Below are 20,528 nucleotides of genomic sequence, written 5' to 3'. Positions count from 1 at the left end.
CGAGGGTGAACAGTGCTAATTATTATTTATAGGTATTCAGTCTCACTCCAGGTGCTTCGCCTTGATTGTAGGCATGAAAGGAAAGCAGGACATTTGTCAGCTGGTCAGCCTCAAGTGTGGCCTTCTGATGCCCTGATTTCCCTCCTGGGCTGTGTGCATGACTGCAGTGTATTTGTCGTGTTGAACAGTTGGGCTGTTTGTTATACAAGCCAGATCCAGGCTTTAAGCTGTCCTTCCTGGTTTGCCTTAATTCTTCATTGTTTGAGAGCTTCTTCCAAAACCAACAACCTGCTGTTTTCTCTCCTAGCTCTTCTCTTAGGAAACGCAACCAACACCTTGCATCACGGAGGCCCAGCATGAATATTAACTGTGCTGGTGGGAAGAGGAATCTGGAGTCCACTTGCTCTGTAGAAAGTGGAACTGTAGCAGTGCGTGAGACAGAAGAAGGTGATGTGGTGCTTGGAGGTCACAGCCCCTCTGCAGGCCTCAGGAACGAGGGTGAGGATGATGTCTTTACCTTGCACTGATCTTTAAGGGAGATTTTGGGGGGTGGTGGTGCAGGAAGTGTTTAATTTGTGCTCCTGCTCTTTAACCGTGGGATGTGTCTTGCTTTAACAAGCTGTGTTAAGCATGGGGGAAATTTTTTCTCTGAAAGCCACATTCTGTCTAAATTTGAAAATGCAGACTGGCCTCAGGTCAGATAGCATTATTCTGACAGTGATGTATATCGACGTGCTTTGTTATTGCCTGACTCATTTTTCTCACTGCAGTAAGAAGCATTACTGCTGAATGATGTTTCAATAAGCTGCATCTTCCTTTTGTGTGTCTCCCAGGTTTAGATTCTGACTATAGACACACTGCCTGCCCAGCCAGCCCCCAGTTCAGCAGCATGTTGTCTGCTTCTGAAGACGCACACAGTTGTCACTTCCAAGATGGAAATAAAAGACAGGCAGAATATTTTAACGCCCAGGAGCGCCATGCTTTGTCTTCAAGCATCAATTCACAGACAGTGGCTCCAGAGAAAGTGACACTTGTGGTCGATGGCACTCGATTTGCTGTGAATCCACAGATTTTCACTGCTCACCCTGATACTATGCTGGGAAGGTGAGTGATTTCCCCTATTTTCAATATATCTCAAGAGAGTAAGATGCTTTCTGAAACGGAATGAACATGTTTGTATTGTGATCTCATCACTGCACGCATGCAGAGCAACGTTGACCTCATTCAGATCTCTGCTGTTAGTAAGGCCTTGAAGACATGACTAGATGTAGAGAGACTTAGTAATTCTCTAGGTAATGTTCTCTCTATGGCCTGCTTCCTTCAAGCAGTGAGCACTTCTAGCCAGATGCAGCTTGCTTTTTCCTTCTGAGTGTCTGCCTTGTTTGTGAGTCTGTGCCTGCTGGCAGCTGATAACTTCATCCCTTACAAAATGGGGGAAGAAATGATAATGCTTTCTCCCTGCCCTGCTGTTATCTTTTGATGCTCTCCCAAGAGAGAAGTCACTCAGCTCCCTGTGGCATGAAGTACAGGTCAGTCTCTGATGCCACAAGAAACATTCATTTTCTGTGTTGCCAGCCTGCCTGTGACCAAGGAGAGACTGCTTCTGCTGGGCTGCTGACATTGCACAGGTCGTTGTGTAAAGCAAGTGATCTCGAGGCACGTGATCCTTACCTTGCATAGCTTCAGTGAAAGGGCTTTGTCCACTAGGAGTGTTCTGACTCAGGCTTGACTGCTCTGTTTCTTTGAGCTGTGCCTTGTTGCATACGATACAGTAGCTATAGCAATGGAATTCAGCTCTAGCAGGACTTAGGTGAGACAGCTCTTGTGCTTGTTTGCTATGGAGGAATATGAGTACTGGTTTCAGGTTGCTGGGTGCAGGTGTCACTGTGGGTTTTCTGTAACCTCAGTGCACCTGTTGCTCTCTAGAAATAATGAATTTAAATGTATTTTTATCTGTTCAGAATGTTTGGACCAGGAAGAGAATATAATTTCACCAGGCCAAATGAAAAGGGAGAATATGAAATTGCAGAAGGAATTAGCTCAGCTGTGTTCCGGACTGTGCTGGTAAGATGATGTTTGTAGTTGTTTTGTCATGTGCAAAACTGAGTCCTCTCTGTGCCCCTGGGAGATAAGCTTTTTTATTGCAGTTTTGCATTGTGATTTTATAGAAAATAAACACACAGGTATGCATGCATCTGAAATACTGACTTGCATCAAGATCAACTATTTGCTCATGTTGCCTTTTACCTTTCCTGTGAGCTTCGTTCTGACTTTGTGGCTGCACGTAAATGATTACTGCATGTGTTAGGAAGCCCAGTGCCATGGAAAAGGTTTGACTGGGGCTCACAGTTGGTCAGAGCCAAGAGGGATGCAGAGAACTGAAGATTCTCAGGCAGGTGGGAGGTTTCTGCTATTCACAAGCCTGTTTATATTTCCTGAAACTCAAGTGCTTGTCAACAAAACAAAAAGCTAAATAGAAAAATGATTGGAGTCCAAATTCTTTATTTTCCACTCCAAATTTTTCTTTGCAGGATTATTACAAGACTGGAATAATAAACTGTCCTGATGGCATTTCCATCCCAGACCTTCGAGACACCTGTGATTACCTGTGCATAAACTTTGACTTCAACACAATCAAATGTCAAGATTTAAGTAAGTATAAAGATAAATCAGCTCTTAGGAAAATCATGGCTGCGGTGTTGAGCACTCATCCTGATTTGGTGCATTTCTTATGTGCTTTAGTTTAAGTGTAAGGGTATGGACTCCACGAGGACTGATGGCTGTGTTGCATGTAGGCAGCTTCCTTTTCTTTGCTGCTTCAGCTGAAAATGCACTGATTGAACCCTGCAGAAGAAAGACATTTTGCTCAGAAAAGCAAAGTGAGACTGTAGAACTTCTCAGCCTCTGTTTTATGGGGGACCTGGAAGAGCTTACTGCTACAGCCAGGCAAAATGAAGGCTAAAAGCAGGTTTGCAACCCCTGTCTGAAACGTACCAGAGAAGTGAGAGTAACTTAAGCAGAGAGATGAACAGGCAGACTGGGTGTTGAAGACACACAAGTTGTGAAGTAGTCGAGTTCCTAGCAGTGAAGGAAACTGACTGGGAGCAGCATTCTGGTGGGGATGCTGGCAAAGAGGAACTTTTCACATAAGGAAATCTGTGAAGAGCACTGTGCTGAAATGGGACTTGTGATACCAAAGCACAGACTTTGGGTGGAATTCCTGCTGTCCTCTGACGAGCAGGCAGGTGGCAGAAAATGTGCTTTGAGGTCCAGAGATAATTGCTGGAAGTTCAAAGATCAGAACGAATGAATTATTCTCTCATTTTGCTGTATTGATTCAGCTTTTTTTTTTAATGGTAATTCAGTGGTTCTGGGGTGTCATTTGCATCACATTTGAAATGCATTCGTTTTTTTTTCCAGTTGTGGTACTGGGGACTATTGGTGCAACTGAACATACGTGGAGGAGTTTGTCTAAAGATGAGTGAATATCTTAAAAGTGCAGAGCTGGGCTGTGTGTTCATGTGGTATCTTAATACATGCACACCTGTATTTTCGTGATTCAAAGAAGCTCATGGTGTTGTTGTGTCTCTTTAGGTGCTCTTTTACATGAGCTCTCCAATGATGGTGCTCACAAGCAGTTTGACAGCTACCTGGAGGAGCTCATTCTGCCTATCATGGTGGACAGTGCCCGGAAAGGGGAGCGTGAATGCCACATTGTTGTGCTGACAGACGAGGACACTGTGGACTGGGATGAAGATCACCCTCCTCCCATGGGCGAGGAGTATTCTCAAAGTAAGGCAACTCCTGCCTCAGGTTCTGCATTCTCCCAGCCATCTGGCTGCTAGGGAAGGACCCACTGTCCAAACAGCAGCCTTCCTCCAGGAAGGGAGGCTGGCACATGGTGTTCTGTTTTGTGCATTCCTTCTCAATTGGCTGCTGCTGCAGGCAGGATACTTGTCTTGTTACAGCTTTGTTTTGACTTCCTGCAGTGGTAATGGAGAGCATTCACTGCATCTTTTTCCATATCTTTACTGCCTCAGCCTTTTTCTGGTGTCTGAATACTTTTTGCTTTATGCACCCATCGCCTCCCTTCTATCCATACTGTAATGTGTGTGGCTGCACTGCCACCAAGGAGCCAGAGCTCATCCTACTGATGAGAACAGAAATGTGAGCAGTTTCTGGAAACCAAACCTGCTTTTTTGACGCTCCCACTGCTGAGTATGTCAAAAACAGGGGGAAGGTCTCCCCTGTGGATTCTCATTGCTGTTTATTTCTCCAGTCCTTTACAGCTCCAAGCTGTACAGATTCTTCAAGTACATTGAGAACCGAGATGTTGCAAAAGCTGTGTTGAAGGAGCGGGGCCTGAAGAATATTCGCATTGGCATTGAAGGTAAAATTATCTCCTCAACAAGGGAAATGCTAAAAGGAGCGACTCCATAGCGTGTAAAGCCTGTTTTGTGCTGGATTTGCATCAGAGGAGAGCTCACATTGGCTGTCTCACGTGCTGTTGTGCTTTCCTGTGTCACCACCTGGGCTCTGATAATGCTAATGGATTAATTATTCTGTCCCCACATCCCGGCACCAGGAAGGGAAGAGAGAGGTGGTGGAAAATGACTACTTAAAAGTCATGGATGTTTGCCATACCATTGGTTATGCTAAGCATATTATCAGGGTTTGGAAGCAGGGAATACCAGTCACGTGTGCCTGCAGCATGGTTGATGCTGTGCAGCCGTGGGATGCTATGGCTACACACAGAGCTGCATCCTCTTTTCCAGGGAAAAGAAAGCAGGTGTGAAAGGCAGTAATGGTGTGAAAGGCAGTAATGGTGTGAAAGGCAGTAATGGTGTGAAAGGCAGAAATGGTGTGAAAGGCAGTAATGGTATGAAAGGCAGAAATGGTAAATGTGGGAGCTCACTTGTCTACTCAGTCCCCTGTGTGCCTGCAGTCACTCCTGTCTGTCCTTTAGGATCTGTTGAAGGTGTGTGGTGCAACTGACTGCCTGTCTGTGTTTTCAGGATATCCCACCTGTAAAGAGAAGGTGAAGAGGAGGCCGGGTGGCCGCTCAGAAGTGATATACAACTACGTCCAGCGGCCGTTCATCCAGATGTCCTGGGAAAAGGAGGAGGGCAAAAGCCGTCACGTTGACTTCCAGTGCGTCCGGAGCAAATCTCTAACAAACCTGGTCACTGTGGGTGATGACGTTTTGGAGGACCATGAGGTTATAATGCACCACCCCCCACAGGTAGATGAACTGGATAGGCTAAATGCACCATTCTCCCAAATGGCTGTTAATGATCTACCTGATTAGTCATGGCTCCGGCTTGATGTGGGAACATCTCAGCGTAGTTTCATCCTAGTAATGGAACACAGACTCCTTGCAAGGTGCTTTATCCTCATTCATCTTCTTATTATGTTGTCATATTTCAAGCATGTTAATAAAGAGCCACGCTCTCTAGCCTAATTGTGCAATCAAAAGCAACATCTCCAACAAAAAGAACATGTCGCTTGTTTCCACTACAAAGGCTTCCAGACTGATGGGTGCTGAATATTTTAAGTAAACTTCTGAAAGAGGAGCAGAAGTGTTTAGAAATGACATGAGAGAGGAAACTGTGGGCCTGTCAAGACAAAGCTTCTATTTGCCATTAGATACTTAGGTTTGCTTTTGTGATAATCTGCACCAGACATCAAAGCAAGGCAGGTGATGCTCTTTCATCAGCCAGCAGAAATGTAGCACGGTTGTGGCAGCAGAATGCTGAGAGTGGGGAAATGACAGCAGAATGCTGCATGAGGGAATCTGTTTACACTGCCACCTGGCTTTGCATGCAGTGTGCACAGCTGTTCTAGGGAGCACCTCTCAGGGGTGTTCAAGGCCAGGTTGGATGGGGCAGCCTGATGTGGGCTGGAACTGGATGGTCTGTGAGGTCTTTTCCAACCAAAGCCCTTCTGTGATAATAGGAAGTATGAGACTCTTCACAGGAGCTTCCTGTCTGTACTTCTGCATCAGATGAAGTGACTGTTCAGAGATACTGTCTGTGAAGTTCATTAAAATGAGCAGATTGTGCTGGAGGAAAAAGCCAGAAAGAAGACTAGTTGATTTGTTAGCAACAAAGTCAGTCAGTTCAGTAGCATAGAAGATGTAAGAAGCTTTCTAAAGGTGGCTGTGCGTGTTAAATAATGCTGGAGCTGAGCAAAATCTCTGTTTGCATCAACCTCATCAGTGAAGATTTCCAGAGGCTGTCCAAGGAGCATTCCAATCACAGGACCTTCCAGCTTCTGAAGGCCGCTCACTTTCCTCCCAGTTTGGAACCGTCTGGACTCTGTCACAGTCAGGCACATAAGAGACATCAACAATAAATGAGACTTCAGCAGGAAAAAAATGCACATAGCTGGGAACAATTGCCCTCTGCTGCTCTAAGTACAGTGTTCTGTATTTAATTCTATTCATTTTGGATTCAGGGCCAACAAAGCTGTGACTGTAGGTGTAAACACGCTCTGGGCTGCTTAACTCCCTTGTGTTGGAGTGTAGCTGTCCTGTTCCTGCTGTGCGCAGTTCCATACAGGCTGCTTAACCCACGGGTGAGCACACAGTGCATTCAGTACAGCCAGAGCTGAGCAGGCAGGTGAGCAAGCACAGGCCTACCTTACACAGCCAGCATTTCTGAGGGCCACAGAGAGACCCAAAGCAACGCTGTTCCTAACTTTGACGTTGTGCTGGTACAAAGCAAAGCTGAAACGCACTCCAAAAGCATGAGAGGAAAACAGCTCCTGTAAGTGCAGGTCAGTTCTGCTCTTGTAATTGACTGGTGTTTAAGCTTGTGCTGCTTGGTGTGTAAGTTACTTGGCCATACTTAAAGTAGAGGTAGGTGTCAGTCTGCCCCTAGAAGCTTTGATCCTTTTGTCGTCAGGGTTGCATCGAGCAAGTTCTCATTATTTTCTGTCTGCAAACTGTAAGGTAGGCTTGGTGCTGAAGTTTGCTGTTCCTGTTTTTGTTGCTATGGATGTATTGTTTTCCTTTTCTGTGTAAGGAACATGAATGCCTTTCTGGTTAAGAGTAACAGCACCGTCTCTGCCAGCGCTGTACTGTGCTGATGCGTTTCGTTCCCATTTGTATGGATGTGGGTTCTGTTATCAGCAGTGTTCCTTTTTCCTAAGTGCAGCAAATATCTCTCTTCTTTTATAAGTGCCTACAGGAAGATTTCCAGAAGTGCTTCAGGCCCTCCTGAGAGTCTTAGGGGTTGAGGCCCGCCTGACTTCTGGAAAGTCCTTTCTGTGTGTTAGTGGATCAGCATAGAGAAGTGTCCTTCATTGTCTGCACAGAGGCAGTGTAAGTCATGTGCAATCACTTCCCGTTGTTCTAGATGGATTTCTATTGTTGTATTAGAGAACAAAAGCTATGGCTATGGCACATTGATCTTCCAGCAGAGGTCCAGGCCAAGTCCATTAGCTGCCACAGGACTGAGCAGCTCCCAGCATCAAGCATAGGCAGTGGTGAGGCTGCCCCCTGGCAGTGATGGAGCCTGGCTCCAGGCCCTGTGGATTTTGGATGTCTCTATTTATTTTTACAGCAGTGTGAGTTTGAAGCAAACCTGTGCTCAGCAGGGATTGGGGTTTACACATTTCCCCAGGCGTGTGGGTCAAGCAGGCCCTCACTTGGAGGCTCAGAAAGTCACTGCCTTGCTAACTTTCTGGTGCTGTGCAACCAGTGGGACCTCAGCACAGGATGGGGGCCTGGCTTCTGTGCTGTACATGCGCTGTTGTGCAGACACTGAAATGACACTCTACTTTATTGGTGTTCCCAAGTAGCTGGAGGTGCATTTGGGATTTATTTGTGACAGGGTGAGTTCTGCTGGAACACTACAGCAAGGTGAAGAAGTTTGCATTTGCTTTTCCTCCTTTTCTCGTGGTTGCCCGCCATTCAGGCAAAGTGTTTGGTCTTATTTGAGATATACTGAAGTGTTAACTGTGGTGTCCATGAACTCCTGCAGCTGTATGGTTTCTTTTATGTATTAAAGCATAAATTATATGTGGTTGTTTGGGCTCTTTTAAATGTGGAATAGAATAGGTGGGGATTGCATTGCTATAATAGTTGAACTAGATGAGGTCCCTCCCATCCCAAACCATTCTATAGGTAATGTGGAGCCCAGCTGACGTTTAATGGATTGACTGATAACTGTGTGTTTACTAAGAGGATTTTATTTACATACCCAATGCAAAGATCAATCCATACAACGTTGGCTCCCCTGCCCTCACGCGATCCATCTGCCAAATTTTACAGTGCAATTTAGTAACAGCTTTTAAATATTTACAGAAAACACTTTTTCAAATTACAGCTTAAGGCAGAGCCAGGGCACAGTGATAAGAAACACTTGGTGCAGGTTTATGCTAGGCATGATAGAAAGACAAAGTGGCAGCAAATTCAGGTTCAGATTCATTGGAAATTCAGATTGGGGTTTTTCCTAGAAGTCCAGCTGGGTAACAAAATGCAATCAACAAAAACAGCCCTGCTGGCAGCTTGAAAAGAGAGCTGAGATCCACATGAGCTCAATCCACAAAGCAGCAGCTCATACAGAGGTTTGGCTGACAGGGAGGGGAGGGAACAACCACACACAAATCTTCAAGTACAGCTCCTGGAAGCAACAGGGGCTCAGCACCTGTAGCAGGAAGCAGCTGCAAGTGTGATACAAAACCTACCAGTGGAAAGGGATGCCCAAGGTTTTCAGAGGGTTGTATGCAGCCCTGTGGCTCCTACTGAAAGGCACAGAAATGAGGTACCCAGCTGTTCCTTGCGCCTTAGGAAAGCTTTAACTCAAAGCTGAGGTTTCAGGCTTTAAAACACACACACTGAAATGCAGTCTGTATTATTACAGAGATTCTCACAGCAAGTTGTCACAACTTAGAGTGGTGCAGCTTCTCTTATCTTTGGTATTTGTACAGAAAGTGTCCGGTCCCTTTAATAAAGGGCTAATAATGCCACTGCTGCCCCCAAATCCTTCATCCCCATCTGCTGCAGCTTCAAAGGATTTTGCTTTCTGAAGTGTTAAGGCAGTAACTAAGCTGTTGGGAATTTCTAAGCATTCGTTCCTCTCACTTTCCTAGTGGCTTATAAGGCAACATTTTCCAATGGTTCAAAATAAACTGCAGGATGAGGACAGGACAGTTGGACAAGTAGCCATCAGCCCTCTGCTGAAAATAAAGATAGGATGTCATGGTACTGACACAAAGCTGGATCCTGTACTCATTGCTTCAGGTAGCCCTTATTCATGAGTAATTCCTCCTGGCTGCAGTGCTCCTGGTGCTTCTATCAAGGCCATCCTTGCATTTCTAGGATCCAACTGATATCTAAGCTGCTTATGGCAAATAGTTCAACTCCTGGGACACGTCCTAAAAGCACAGGGGTGGCCATGCAGAGGATGCAGCGAGGCACCACCCAGCCTTAACTACATACAGGCAACTTTCAGTCTCCCAGTCAGGCCCTCGCAATGGCACTCAATTCAAAAGACATCTGGCTGAGAAGTCCTTAAAAGCACCTATTAAGAAATTCACAACAAACCCTATTTTCTTCTGTTTCCTAATCTAGAAAGTTAGAACTAAGCGTAACAGAACGTTCCCATTACTTTGAAACACTGCTCTCTTTGTTTCCAAATAGCTCTTCTGGCCATGCCATGCCATTAGTGTTCAGCACCAACAAAGGTTTAACAGCCTTAAGACAGTTTTAACTGATCCATGCTTTTAGAGACCTCATTCCAATGCTGAAAACATCTAATTGCAAGTTACAAGAGTGGCAGCAAGCAATCCTGAAGGGTGATGCCACCTGCCACTGGAAGTGCAGCTGACTACAAAACAGGGGCAAAGTGGAGCTCGTGATTATAAAAAGAAATTAGCAAAAGCTCAGCTGAGGCAGAATCCTCCCTCCCAAAATGCAGACGTGTTCCCAGAGATGTTCAGGCATGGAAAGGCACTTTGGGGCTCTCCCAGAGAGCAGCCTGATCAGAACTTGTAGAAACGACACAAGGCAAAAACGTAGAGTAGGCTGTGGGTCCGACCACCCCGAACCGAGCACGTGAGGCACCGCGTCCTTTGGAGACCGCAGGGACAGCAGCTGCTGCTCCCATCCCAGAGCAAGGAAGCCCCAGAAGATGGTTGTTACAGCTGCTGAAGGATGGCCGTGTCAAAACGGCCAACAGATGGCAGCAGCAGGAAGCGGACCCACAACACCGAGCAGCCGAAATCGGTTCTTCCTCCATCCGCCTGCACGACTGCAGCCCCAGCTGTAGCCTCCATTATCTGCATCGCTTGTAGGTGTCCTGTCACACAGGAACTGAGGATGGCTGGTGGGAGAAGCGGCCCCTTTCTCTTAGCACTGTCTGGGAAAAAAAACCAAAGTGTGCAATTGTTTTTAATGGCTTTGAGGGGTCACTGCTTCAGTACCAAAAGTAAAGTGCACTGCAACTTGAGGCCACTGCTACGGAGCTGAGAAATGCTGCTGAAGAGGCTTCCAAGTAGCATCATAAAATAAAAGCAAACCCATCACTACAAACTAAAGTTAAGGCAATACAAGTTGTCTCCTCCTAGGTAGTTTTACCACACGTTTGTCTGCCTCAAGCTTTAATTATTGCTTCGTCTCCTCTGTACTGAAGTCCTTTGCCACCAGGAAAACACTGCTGGTAGTGCTGGCAGATGGAGTGCATCACTTAACGCAGGGCTGGCGAAGGGCCTACATGAACATCACACACTGCAGTGTCACATGGAGGCTCGCTCTGATCCAAGGTTTGCACAGTCTGCTGAAGAACTTAGAAAGAAAACTGTATCTCTTGCTCCCGAAGCAGCAGAACGTGCTTGCAGCAGTGATGGCAGTTTGTGGAAGTTTGCAATGGTGCAAAAAAAAGAACAAATCCTCAGTAACAGCCAGAGTGTGTAACAAAACAGCATCCTGAAGTCTTCTGCAAGAGGTAATAGCCCTCAAGTTTTCTTCAAAAAATACAAAATAAAAAAGTAACTTTTCTTTTTTTCTCTCCTTAAAAAAAAGTTCATTTATGGGTAAAAACCCAAGGTACAAAATGAATTCCACGGCTCAGAAGCTGTCCCAGGTAAAAGGTTCATCACTTTCCTGCTTTCATATAGGATGGGATTGCACCTCGGGCTGTCAGGCCCTCGAAACGCTTATAGGTGTAATTGATGAAAACCCAGTCCTTGTTCTTGTAGTCTGTCTCTGGGTGGTTGCTTGTTGCCACTGATGAGACAAAAGAAGAACAAATTATCATTTGGAAACTGCAGCATTTCCCCCTCCCCAGCACCCACACCAAACACTGCAGGTAAGATAGGATGCTGCTGAACAAAGAGATGCAGGTTAAGCAGTCAATTCCATTCTTAGTTGTGTGTTTTTTAAACACGTGGAACAAATCACACAAAGCAAGCATTTACCTGTTGGCTTAAGGATATCAGATTCTGGAAATTCATCAAAGTTTGAGGTATCATCAATGCTTTTAATTTCTATTGGAATTGCAGCAGGTCTCTCCCTGCCAAGAAGAACAGATTGAGCATTAAGGTTTCAAAGGCAGAAGAAAGCAGGATTCAGACACTTCTCATTTCTTAACACCATCAAGGACCAAAGGCACTCAGACCTTAGCAAACTTCAGATACAGCCCAGAATACTCTCACCCACAGCTAGGCATGAGAAATGCCAGCCAAGCTGCAGTGATGCTCAGCAGGACCAGCAGTGAGTTCTTCTGCAAAGCATCTTACCTTATGTGCTCCCAATCGACCCCTTCAAAGAATGGATTACTCTTTATTTCCTCCACACCAGATGCTCCAATTCTGTGCTCCCATTCACAGCAAAATCTGTGATGAAAGGAAGAATGAAAATGAAGGCAAAATGAAAGCATCCCATCCAGAAATGGAACAGCTTTCCAAACTGACAGCACCACAGTTTCCCCACGTATAAAATGGAGAAAGCTAAAGACTCCCATTTCAAAGACAAGACATGAAGTTACGCTCAGCAACATCACATCAAATGCTGCAGTTCAGATGTGATACTCTTCCATAACAGAAGTGGAGAGCAAGAAAACATACAAAGCCTGAAAGCTAAACATGGATATTTTTGTCCTTAAAATGGATAAGTGATTGAAAATGTCAGGTGTTCACATAAAAATGAAGGAGTCAGCAGGCGTTGGGATGCTGCATGCTCCAGCACATCCATGCCATGAAGCCTGCTATGTTCCCTAGCTAGTTCTGGCCAAGAGATAAAGTAACTTCCAAACAAAATAGGAAGCAGAAACATTCCCACAGTCATGGGAACACAGCGCGGTGCTTTTGAAGCACAGTGCAGTCAGTGCTCCACTGAGAGCTCTGAAAGACAAATGCATCTGATGAGGGAGTTCAGCATTTGATACAAGGGCATAACAAACTGTGCTGCAGTCATGAGGGCTTTTTCCCCATGTGAAGCTGGCTATGGAAGCTTTATAGTACAGCTTACAAGACAAAGTTAGCGCTGTATGAACAGGCAAACCGTGTAACAGGCACCTTAAAATAAGGTCCTTGGCTTTGTCAGATATTGGGACTTCTGGAGGAAACGTGAGGGTCTCTTTCCAATTCATTACTTTCTTGTAAGTTTCTTGAGGAGTCTCAGAACAGAAAGGTGGATAACCTGAGGGGGGAAAGAAAGAAAACATCTTGTGTAAAGCAAAAATAATTCCTTTAGTTATCAAAGTTTACACTGCACCAGAATGCAGCTTAGAAGCCATGCAAGCAGGAGATGCTTTGAGAGCCTGACCCCCAGCACGCAGACACAGCTGATGTCCTGCACCACGACTGCTGGCTGTGCTCAGTTCTTACCGATCAGCATCTCATACATGATGACCCCCAGCGACCACCAGTCACAGAGCTTGTTGTAGCCTGTCTGCATGAAAACTTCAGGAGCAATGTAATCCGGAGTCCCCACAGTAGAAAAAGCCTGAAATGGATGCCACGAATTACACATCCTTAGATAGAACTTGCTGATATGGAACTCGAGCAACAGCAGTGATTTCAAGGGAGACACCAGACTGACTAACTGAGCCTTCACAAAGTTGGTTAAAGGCTTTCTGTCAAGGTATGCAAAGAAAAAAATTGAATCATTTACATGAAGGAGTCTTAAAATACAATTGGGGAAACTGGGAAGGTCCCTCTGTCTACACATCATCATTAACCCTTTGTTTGCCTGAAAATGGTTTCAGCCAGCAGGCAGCAGCCAGCAGGGCAGTGCTATCTGAGGCACAACTGCCTGGCAGCTGGATGAAGGACAAACAGGAATCATTCCTTTTTGAAAGAAACTCCACAAATCTCATCTCACACGTTGTTCACACGTGGATTAATGCCTGCCACGTACAAGGGTGTGCTATCAGAGAGCAGCAGCTCCAATTAGAGCAGCTCCAATCAGGTAAGCGTTGCACTCACCAACTGCCGTCTGTTTCTCTTCCACGTCTCTGCTTTCCGTTTGGAATTCATGTTCTGGAAGGCTGAAGGGAATTGGGATGCTTCAATCCTACTGATCACCCAACAGGCAGATTTTACTCCAAAACCGTGATGCTAAAAGTCTCCTTTCCAACATCACTCTGCATTCAGCTGTGCCCTGAGGTCCCGACCATCCCCACCTGCTCACCTCCATCCCCTATGGCCAAAGTTTATCACCAATTTATTGGTGGGTGCACACTGAATTCAGCTCACACAGGATAAAGCCCCACGGGCCACGAAGCCATCAGCCTGCCTCAGCAAGTGATTAAATGCTCAAGGAGACTGCGTGCACATTTATTAATCTGAGATAACACCTAGCATCTACAGGTTACACTGAGCTCTTATTTGTTTTACTGCACATGCTAAGAAAGACTACAGCAGTGCCTACCTGAAATACGAACTCCTGGAAATGAAGACGTCTATTAAAGTAGCTGACACTGTTTTTATGAAGTAGTTCTGCAGTCATTCAAAACTACACTTTGAGATGCAATGTTGGTTATTAGACCCAAGCAGCAGCTCTCTAAGTTGACACTGGAATGTGCCATTGGGCACCAAGAGCCAGTCAGATACCACAGACACCACCCTGAAGCCAGATCACTTACTGAAGTCACTGGGAAGGGAATGGTTCAGGTTCCTATAGAACTCTGTTCTATGGGCTTTCTTCAGTCCAGTGCACAGACCGAAATCTGACAGTTTCACGTGGCCCTAGAAACAAAAATGCCCAACAGTGCGAGAATTATCACAGCAAGTGAAGCTTCTTACAGTGCCTTTATTTTGGTGAGGAGCAGATGTGCTCTTTGTACACTCCTTGTTTTAACCTGACTGGACGATGCACAGCACTGAGCTGTTAATGTTTTCATCACCATTATCCAGACAAAGCCCTTTTTCCAGCAGCAATTGAGCTCAAGAACCCCCCGCTCCTGCAAGCCCTCTGCTTCAGAGTGAGAGCAAACATCCCCAGAGGGAGCTGCAGCCCCTCCACCGCTGGATCAGGAAGGCACCTTGGATCCCCCCCAGCACTCACCACCACCTCCACGCTCACTGGGTGCCATTATTTTTTCTTCTGCAACTAAAACCCAAATCCTTTTCAAAGCCCCGAGTTTATCTGTGTCTGGATGCGGACAGACTGAATTGCAGCACTAATTCCAGCTATTAGCTGCCCGGTGGCAAAATGTAATTTACTGTTGGCACACTTCCAAACTAGCTAAATCTTAAGGCAACTTGCAGCAGGCAACAGGGCAGCAAGACAAGCAAGCTTTCTGCAGAGTGCCTGCAGTAACCACTGAGAAGCAAACTGATAACAGGACAAGCCTTCAGAAAGACATCCTGATTCTGAGGGAGATAATATCTCCACTTTCAGTCTCACTAACAGAGCATTAGATGCTTCACATTTGATATGATATCTGCCCAATAGCTGGCAAGGGTGAGCATAACAGAAGCGAGACAGAAAGGAAACATCTTTGACCAAGAGTGAAGAACTGAAACTGTGTATTTCAAATTGCAGCTGAAATAACCAAGAATAGCTGAACAACAGTCACAAGGCAGCCCCTAAGTGAGGTATGGATAAAACAGAGGATGGATTTATTGGCTTTTCCTCCTCCCAGCAACATGGTGAAGGCCAGGCTATGAAGCAAGCAGTACTCCTACCACCAAGCCTTGGCAAGCTGTCAGTGCATACCTTGCTGTCCAGAAGAAGGTTGTCTGGTTTGATATCTCGATGGATAAAGCCCAGCTGATGAATAGAATCAATGGCAAGCACAGTCTCAGCTATATAGAACTGTGTCTCTTCTTCTGTTAGCGTGTCTTTTTTCATCAAGAGTGTCATCATATCACCTGGAAGCAACACCCCCCCCCACAAAACAGCAAAGGTAAAAACAAAAATGAATCCACAACCCCCAGTCCCTGATCACACTCATAACTGTGAGATTAGAAACCCTCAGAGGGAAGGAAAGCAGCCTTTTGACTTCATGCAGTTACCTCCAGGCAGGAACTCCATGATAAGGTAGAGGTTCAGCTTATCCTGAAAGCTGTAGAACATCTTCACGACCCACAAGCTGTCTGCTTCCACAAGGATGTCCCGCTCAGCACGGATGTGGCCAACCTGGAAACACGCATGCATTTCATTCACTACAAGCCCCTGTTTTATTAATGCTTTAATGCCACGGGAAATTCAAGTGTGACACTGATGCTGCTGTATTCCTGCATGCTCTTCTCCAGTCTGGGAATCCTATTGAGCACCAACTCCACATTGGCCTTCAGCAGGAAGACGTGTGAGACCCTTTTATATTCAGAGAAGTTCCCACTGGAAAGCTTTCAAGGACTGCTGCCTTTGGACATTTGTACCTGAATTACTGCCAAGCACTAACACACACACAGGAGGGCAAGACAGCACTAACCCCAAAATTAAGCAAGGATACAAGCAAGAGAAATGTAAACCAACCCATATAGAAGGGGACACTACATTTTAATTTTCAAGCCTGAAGGGATTCGGGTTGCCTTCAAGTCAGAAGTGCAACGTGCAGTAAAGGATACTGCTAAAAACACCCATCTTAGAACTACTTCAATAACAAAGCACTCCAAAACATATTGCCATGGGAAAATTCAGAAGGGGAAACACGTGGTTGATTATATAAGCAACTGAATCGTATATACAGAAGTATCTCCACGTTTATGAAGATCTCTCACAACTGGGCAACTTGAGAACCAGCTCTTTTCTAAGCAGCCAGCACGTCCTTCAGGCCCTTGCTTCAGCTCCTTCCAACAGCCTGGAAGCAGAGCAGCCTTCAGCAGCGCTGCACCGAGCAAGCACAGTGCTGCTGGGTTTGGTACAAGTCTGTTCAGACACAGAATCCAGTTCGTGGCTTTATGACCACACAGCACCTCCCAGATTCATCGCAGTGCTGAACAAGAAATGACTGCCTGACAGCATTCCCATTTCCTCCATGCAAAATAGGGAAGAAAAAGCCACGTTGCTGCTTTAGCCAGTAACCCAAAATGCCCATCGCTGCCCTCCACACACGTCACAATCACCTCCCAACGTCACCCAAGGCACAGATGTGGCACTGCTCATTAAGGCAGCTATTCACCTGCTCTTTCTCCAGCATGTCAGCTTTACGCAGGATTTTCATGGCATAAACGTGGCCCGTGTCTTTCTTCTGGACAAGACGCACCTAGAAAGCACACAGAGCTTGACTCAGACACAGCACCGTCACCACACCTCTCCACAGGTCTGGGTCTCAGCTCCCATTTCATTCAGTTGCACCAGACTCCCCAAACCCAAATCGTTACACAGCGCGTGGCAACAGCAAGGAAGTTCTGTTAATTCCAAGAGAGTAAGTCATCTTAACAGACTTCAACTTGTGTGAACTACATAAGCCTTCAGCAAACAGCAGTGGCACGTGAAGAGCTTGTAGCCATCCTGCCTGGACCCACCTCTCCAAATGCTCCTCTGCCTATGACTTTTAAAGACTCGAAGTCCTCCAGGCCGAGCCTTGTTCTCTTCAGGCGAAGGAACTCGGTCTCCTTCTGTGCATGCGCCGACCTCCTGATCCTTTTCTGGAGTTCAGGGAGAAGAAAACACAGCTCTGCAGTTGTGACAGTCACAGCAATTCCATGGAAAGATGCTAGATTGCCATTTGCACAAAATGCACTGCTATCACTTCACCATTAAAATGATTTTCCCATATTAATTACCTCCTCATCTTTCAAGCCTTCTTCTTCCATCATTTGTTCTAGCTTCTTTTGTCTGAAGGAAAAACAGACGTCAGAAGAAAGAAGTTGAATTCTTGAACGTTTTCCCTTAATCACATGCACATACCCAACACAGCTCTGGTCTCTGCCTGCTGTGAAAGGAGTAACAAACGTGTTTGATCCATAACAGAATCAGATACAGAAGTAATTCTGAGGAACCTACTGCTGCTGCTTTACCCTTCTACAGCAATTTACATCTCTACTTCTGACAATCCAAACCTGCTTGAGTTTCACGTGTCTGATTCAGGTGCACATTTTCACTGTATGGAACACAGACTGAGGAGATCTGAGGTCAGTCCCTGCTCCTACGTGGACAAGTGCTCTGAGACCAAAGCCACACAAACACTTAAGCACCAAAGCCTCACTTCTTCCAGGGACACATCTGTGGATCTGTGCCACAGCTTCTCTGCATCTCAGATGCATCAATGCCAAACATCACTCTCTATTTCCTGATACTGCAAATATTTGAGAAAAGGAAACTTGCCAGAATGTATTTTCCTACCTAAGGAAAATCAGATAGCAACTGGGAGCAGAGAAAGAAACGAGATTTCAGAGAGGAGAAGGAGTTCAGGGCACACATGCTGCGATTATTGGGAGCTCCTTCCCAATACTGAGCGCCTTCACAGCTGGCTGAACTGGGGTTGGGAGTTTTGGGGTTTTCTTTGGTTCAGTTTCTCCTGTCCTGTGCAAATTCCCTTCGGTGCAACACAACAGATGTGCTGAATTCCCTGACTTCGTGCAAGTCATTTGACAAGATCCCTTTCTGATCCCTGTGCCACTGCGCAGCTGCTGTGATGCCATAACATTTTGGGCTATCACTCCCACCATCAGGCATGTTTCAGCTGCTTCACCCTCACTGCAGTGCCAGACTTCTCATCTCACCCTCAAATAAAGAAGGCTCAGCACAACCAGCGATGCTGAAATCCCCCTGAGCACCTCAGCAGATCCCAGCCACGCTTCAGCTCCAACCTGCGCATCCACACATCAGTTGTGGGAAGAAAAGCAAAAATTAAACAGAAAAAAAGCCTCATTGAGGTTTTGGGAGCAGACAACAGCGCTCATAATAGAAAGCCAGGAATTTAATCAGTGATATTTTCTGTTTGGATTAGACGTCAACCTCTCTTCAATGTGAAGCTTAGAAGAAAACGCATACAGAAGACAATATCTCTAAATTGCTTCCACGTTGCTGCAGTTACTGTCATTACCAAGCAGCCCTCTTGGATTGAGCTCAGATTTTGGCAGTGAGTCTGCAGGCAAATAAACGCTGAACCTCTCAGAAAATTCTGATTATAGGCTGCATGGCAAGCTGGGAGCACTGCAGACATCCCTGCGCTACAACTCGAGGGTACCCAGCAAATTAGAGGCTTCTAGCCAAAGGAAAACAAAATTAACACTTGTCAGTGCAATGACTTGGTATATTATGGCCAACCAGCCTAAGGGGGTGCGACAGTTAACTCAGTTAACTCACACACAAAGGCAGCACTGGGTGACAGCAGTGACAGGTGATGGTGGTGCAGTCTCAGCACTGTGCCACAGCCTCACATCCCTCTCAGCAAAAGAACAACAGAAAGACGTGGCCTTTCTACCTCCAAACCACCCTGCAACCAACCCAAGCACGTCTTCTACTCAGTCCCATAACCTGACCTGATGGACACAGGGTCTGTGTCCCTGTGCACTGCAGGGAGCAGAACCAGCTGCCTGCTGCAGGTCCCTTCCAACTCAACAATTTCTGATATGCTATGATTTCAAGCTCGCTCGCAGCCCCATCCCTGCGTGCCGTTACCTCATCTCTCGCTCTTCATGCTGCGCTATGAGGTTGCTGTAGAAGTTCTCCAGCGTCACCTTTGTCATCGTCACCCGCTCCTTCGTGTGGTTGCTCATAGAGGAGCACGGCGTGGGGCCGGTCATGGCCATGGCTGTGAGGACAGGAGGAACAGGTGACAGGAGCAGCACACAACCCTCAAAGCAGAGAGAGGTGCTCAGGAGGGAGATGCTGAATCGCAGGGAGCGGAGAGGACGTGAATGAGACACAAACAGCACAGCTGCCTGAGCTCAGATTGAGCAGGGAAAAAGTCTTACAAAATAAAGGTAAAGTCAAGCTTCCTGTTTTGCACATTTTTGACCTGAGAATAAGAGGGAAGGAAACTTAAGAAACACGGTGCCCCAGAAACCACAATCTCAGGCAGCACTGAAAGCAGGCATTGTTCCCAATGGGTTCTCAGCGTTCCTCTGCTAACCGAGGAGCTCCTGTGCCCTCGCTGTGATCTCATCCAACTCCCAAAAGCCAAACAAGGAGGGAGAGGAGCAACGCTGCTTTGAAGAACTCTCTATTTACATTGGAACCCCCACAGATCCAGCGGGTTGAACACCCACAGCACTTTGCTTCACACAGAATCACAGCACCACCAAGGCTGGAAAAGACCTTCAAGATCATCCAGTCCAGCCATCCCCCATCCCCAGCAGTACTCCCTAACCCACGTCCTTCAACGCAACAACAGCCGCAGCCGGGACTCTTTCAGGCAACACCTCGGCGCACACCGGGCTGCATCGCTCTGCTCACCGAAACGCAGCAAAACGCGGAGATTTGAGGCAAAAAATTCAGCCTTTGGGGAGCGTCGCGGGCGCTGCTCCCATTGACGGCACGGCGCTCCATTTGAGAGCCCGAGCGCCGCTTGGTTTCCTTTCCCATGGAGCGGAGTGGGAGCGATTCAGGAGCCGCAGGTGGGAGGGGGGAGGGTAAAAATAAAGGAGGAGAAAGGAGAAGTGCCGCCAGGTGCTCCTGCAGCGCGGAGCGGACAAAGGGCCCCGCCCGCCCCGCTGCCGCCCCCGGCCCCGCACAGAGGCACGAAAGCCGCGGACGGCGGCTCTTACCAGAGTCCCCCCTTGGGAAGGGGGCGGTGAGGAGCGGACCGCAGCGCTGCGATCGCGGCGCAGGGACTCGGCGGTCGGAACGTCAGCGAAGCCGAGCGGAGCGCGCCCCCTCGAGAACCGGCGGACCCCCCAACGCCGCACCCACCGCCCCCCACACGGGCCGAGCGCCCTAAGTACCGCCGTGGCACTGCGCATGCGCCACCACCACCCCCGGCCTCGCCCCCGTGGCCCGAGGGGCGGGGTTATCTCTGCTCCCGCCCTGCTTGAGGCGGCGCATGCGTGCTGTCGCCTGGCGGTTGGGAGTGTGTGAGGCGCGTGTCCTGAGGGCGGTGCGCTGTTTGTTGGTTTTAGTCTTCCTAACGATGAAACGCACGAATTCTGTTCGAAATTAACCTCGCTCGCTTCTGGGCTCAGCCCTG

General features: G+C 47.0%; 2 protein-coding genes across 7 annotated transcripts in view; one reads left to right on the top strand and one right to left on the bottom strand.

The window, feature by feature from the left end:
• The window catches only part of KCTD20 (potassium channel tetramerization domain containing 20), a 130,722-nt gene extending 124,638 nt beyond the window's left edge, over positions 1-6,084 (top strand). For all 5 annotated transcript variants that reach the window (XM_052698465.1, XM_052698467.1, XM_052698464.1 and 2 more), the window contains 7 exons: positions 308-498; positions 834-1,104; positions 1,962-2,064; positions 2,532-2,652; positions 3,595-3,792; positions 4,280-4,390; positions 5,016-6,084. In XM_052698465.1, coding sequence (XP_052554425.1) covers positions 308-498; positions 834-1,104; positions 1,962-2,064; positions 2,532-2,652; positions 3,595-3,792; positions 4,280-4,390; positions 5,016-5,308 — 1,288 coding nt within the window. In that variant the 3' untranslated portion in view covers positions 5,309-6,084. The remainder of the gene's footprint in view (positions 1-307; positions 499-833; positions 1,105-1,961; positions 2,065-2,531; positions 2,653-3,594; positions 3,793-4,279; positions 4,391-5,015) is intronic.
• A 2,091-nt stretch (positions 6,085-8,175) lies between these two features.
• On the bottom strand, positions 8,176-20,277 carry STK38 (serine/threonine kinase 38). 2 transcript variants are annotated; one of them, XM_052698461.1, is made up of 14 exons: positions 20,110-20,277; positions 19,022-19,154; positions 17,182-17,233; positions 16,921-17,043; positions 16,575-16,658; positions 15,466-15,589; positions 15,167-15,321; positions 14,091-14,193; positions 13,432-13,493; positions 12,832-12,949; positions 12,520-12,643; positions 11,743-11,838; positions 11,422-11,516; positions 8,176-11,230 (listed from the first exon to the last, which is right to left on the bottom strand). In XM_052698461.1, exons 2-14 carry the CDS (start codon positions 19,150-19,152, stop codon positions 11,100-11,102), a joined length of 1,398 nt encoding a protein of 465 aa, XP_052554421.1. In that variant the 5' UTR covers positions 19,153-19,154; positions 20,110-20,277; the 3' UTR covers positions 8,176-11,099. The 2 variants fall into 2 exon arrangements, with proteins under 2 accessions (XP_052554421.1, XP_052554422.1); XM_052698462.1 differs by lacking the exon at positions 20,110-20,277 and adding an exon at positions 19,799-19,971.
• Positions 20,278-20,528: the final 251 nt, after the last annotated feature.

This window comes from Tympanuchus pallidicinctus, unplaced genomic scaffold, assembly GCF_026119805.1.
Source record: "Tympanuchus pallidicinctus isolate F22 unplaced genomic scaffold, pur_lepc_1.0 scaffold32, whole genome shotgun sequence".
Lineage (NCBI taxonomy): Eukaryota > Metazoa > Chordata > Aves > Galliformes > Phasianidae > Tympanuchus > Tympanuchus pallidicinctus.
Note: the sequence above shows the minus strand (reverse complement) of the source record. Positions and strands in the feature narration are given on the sequence as shown.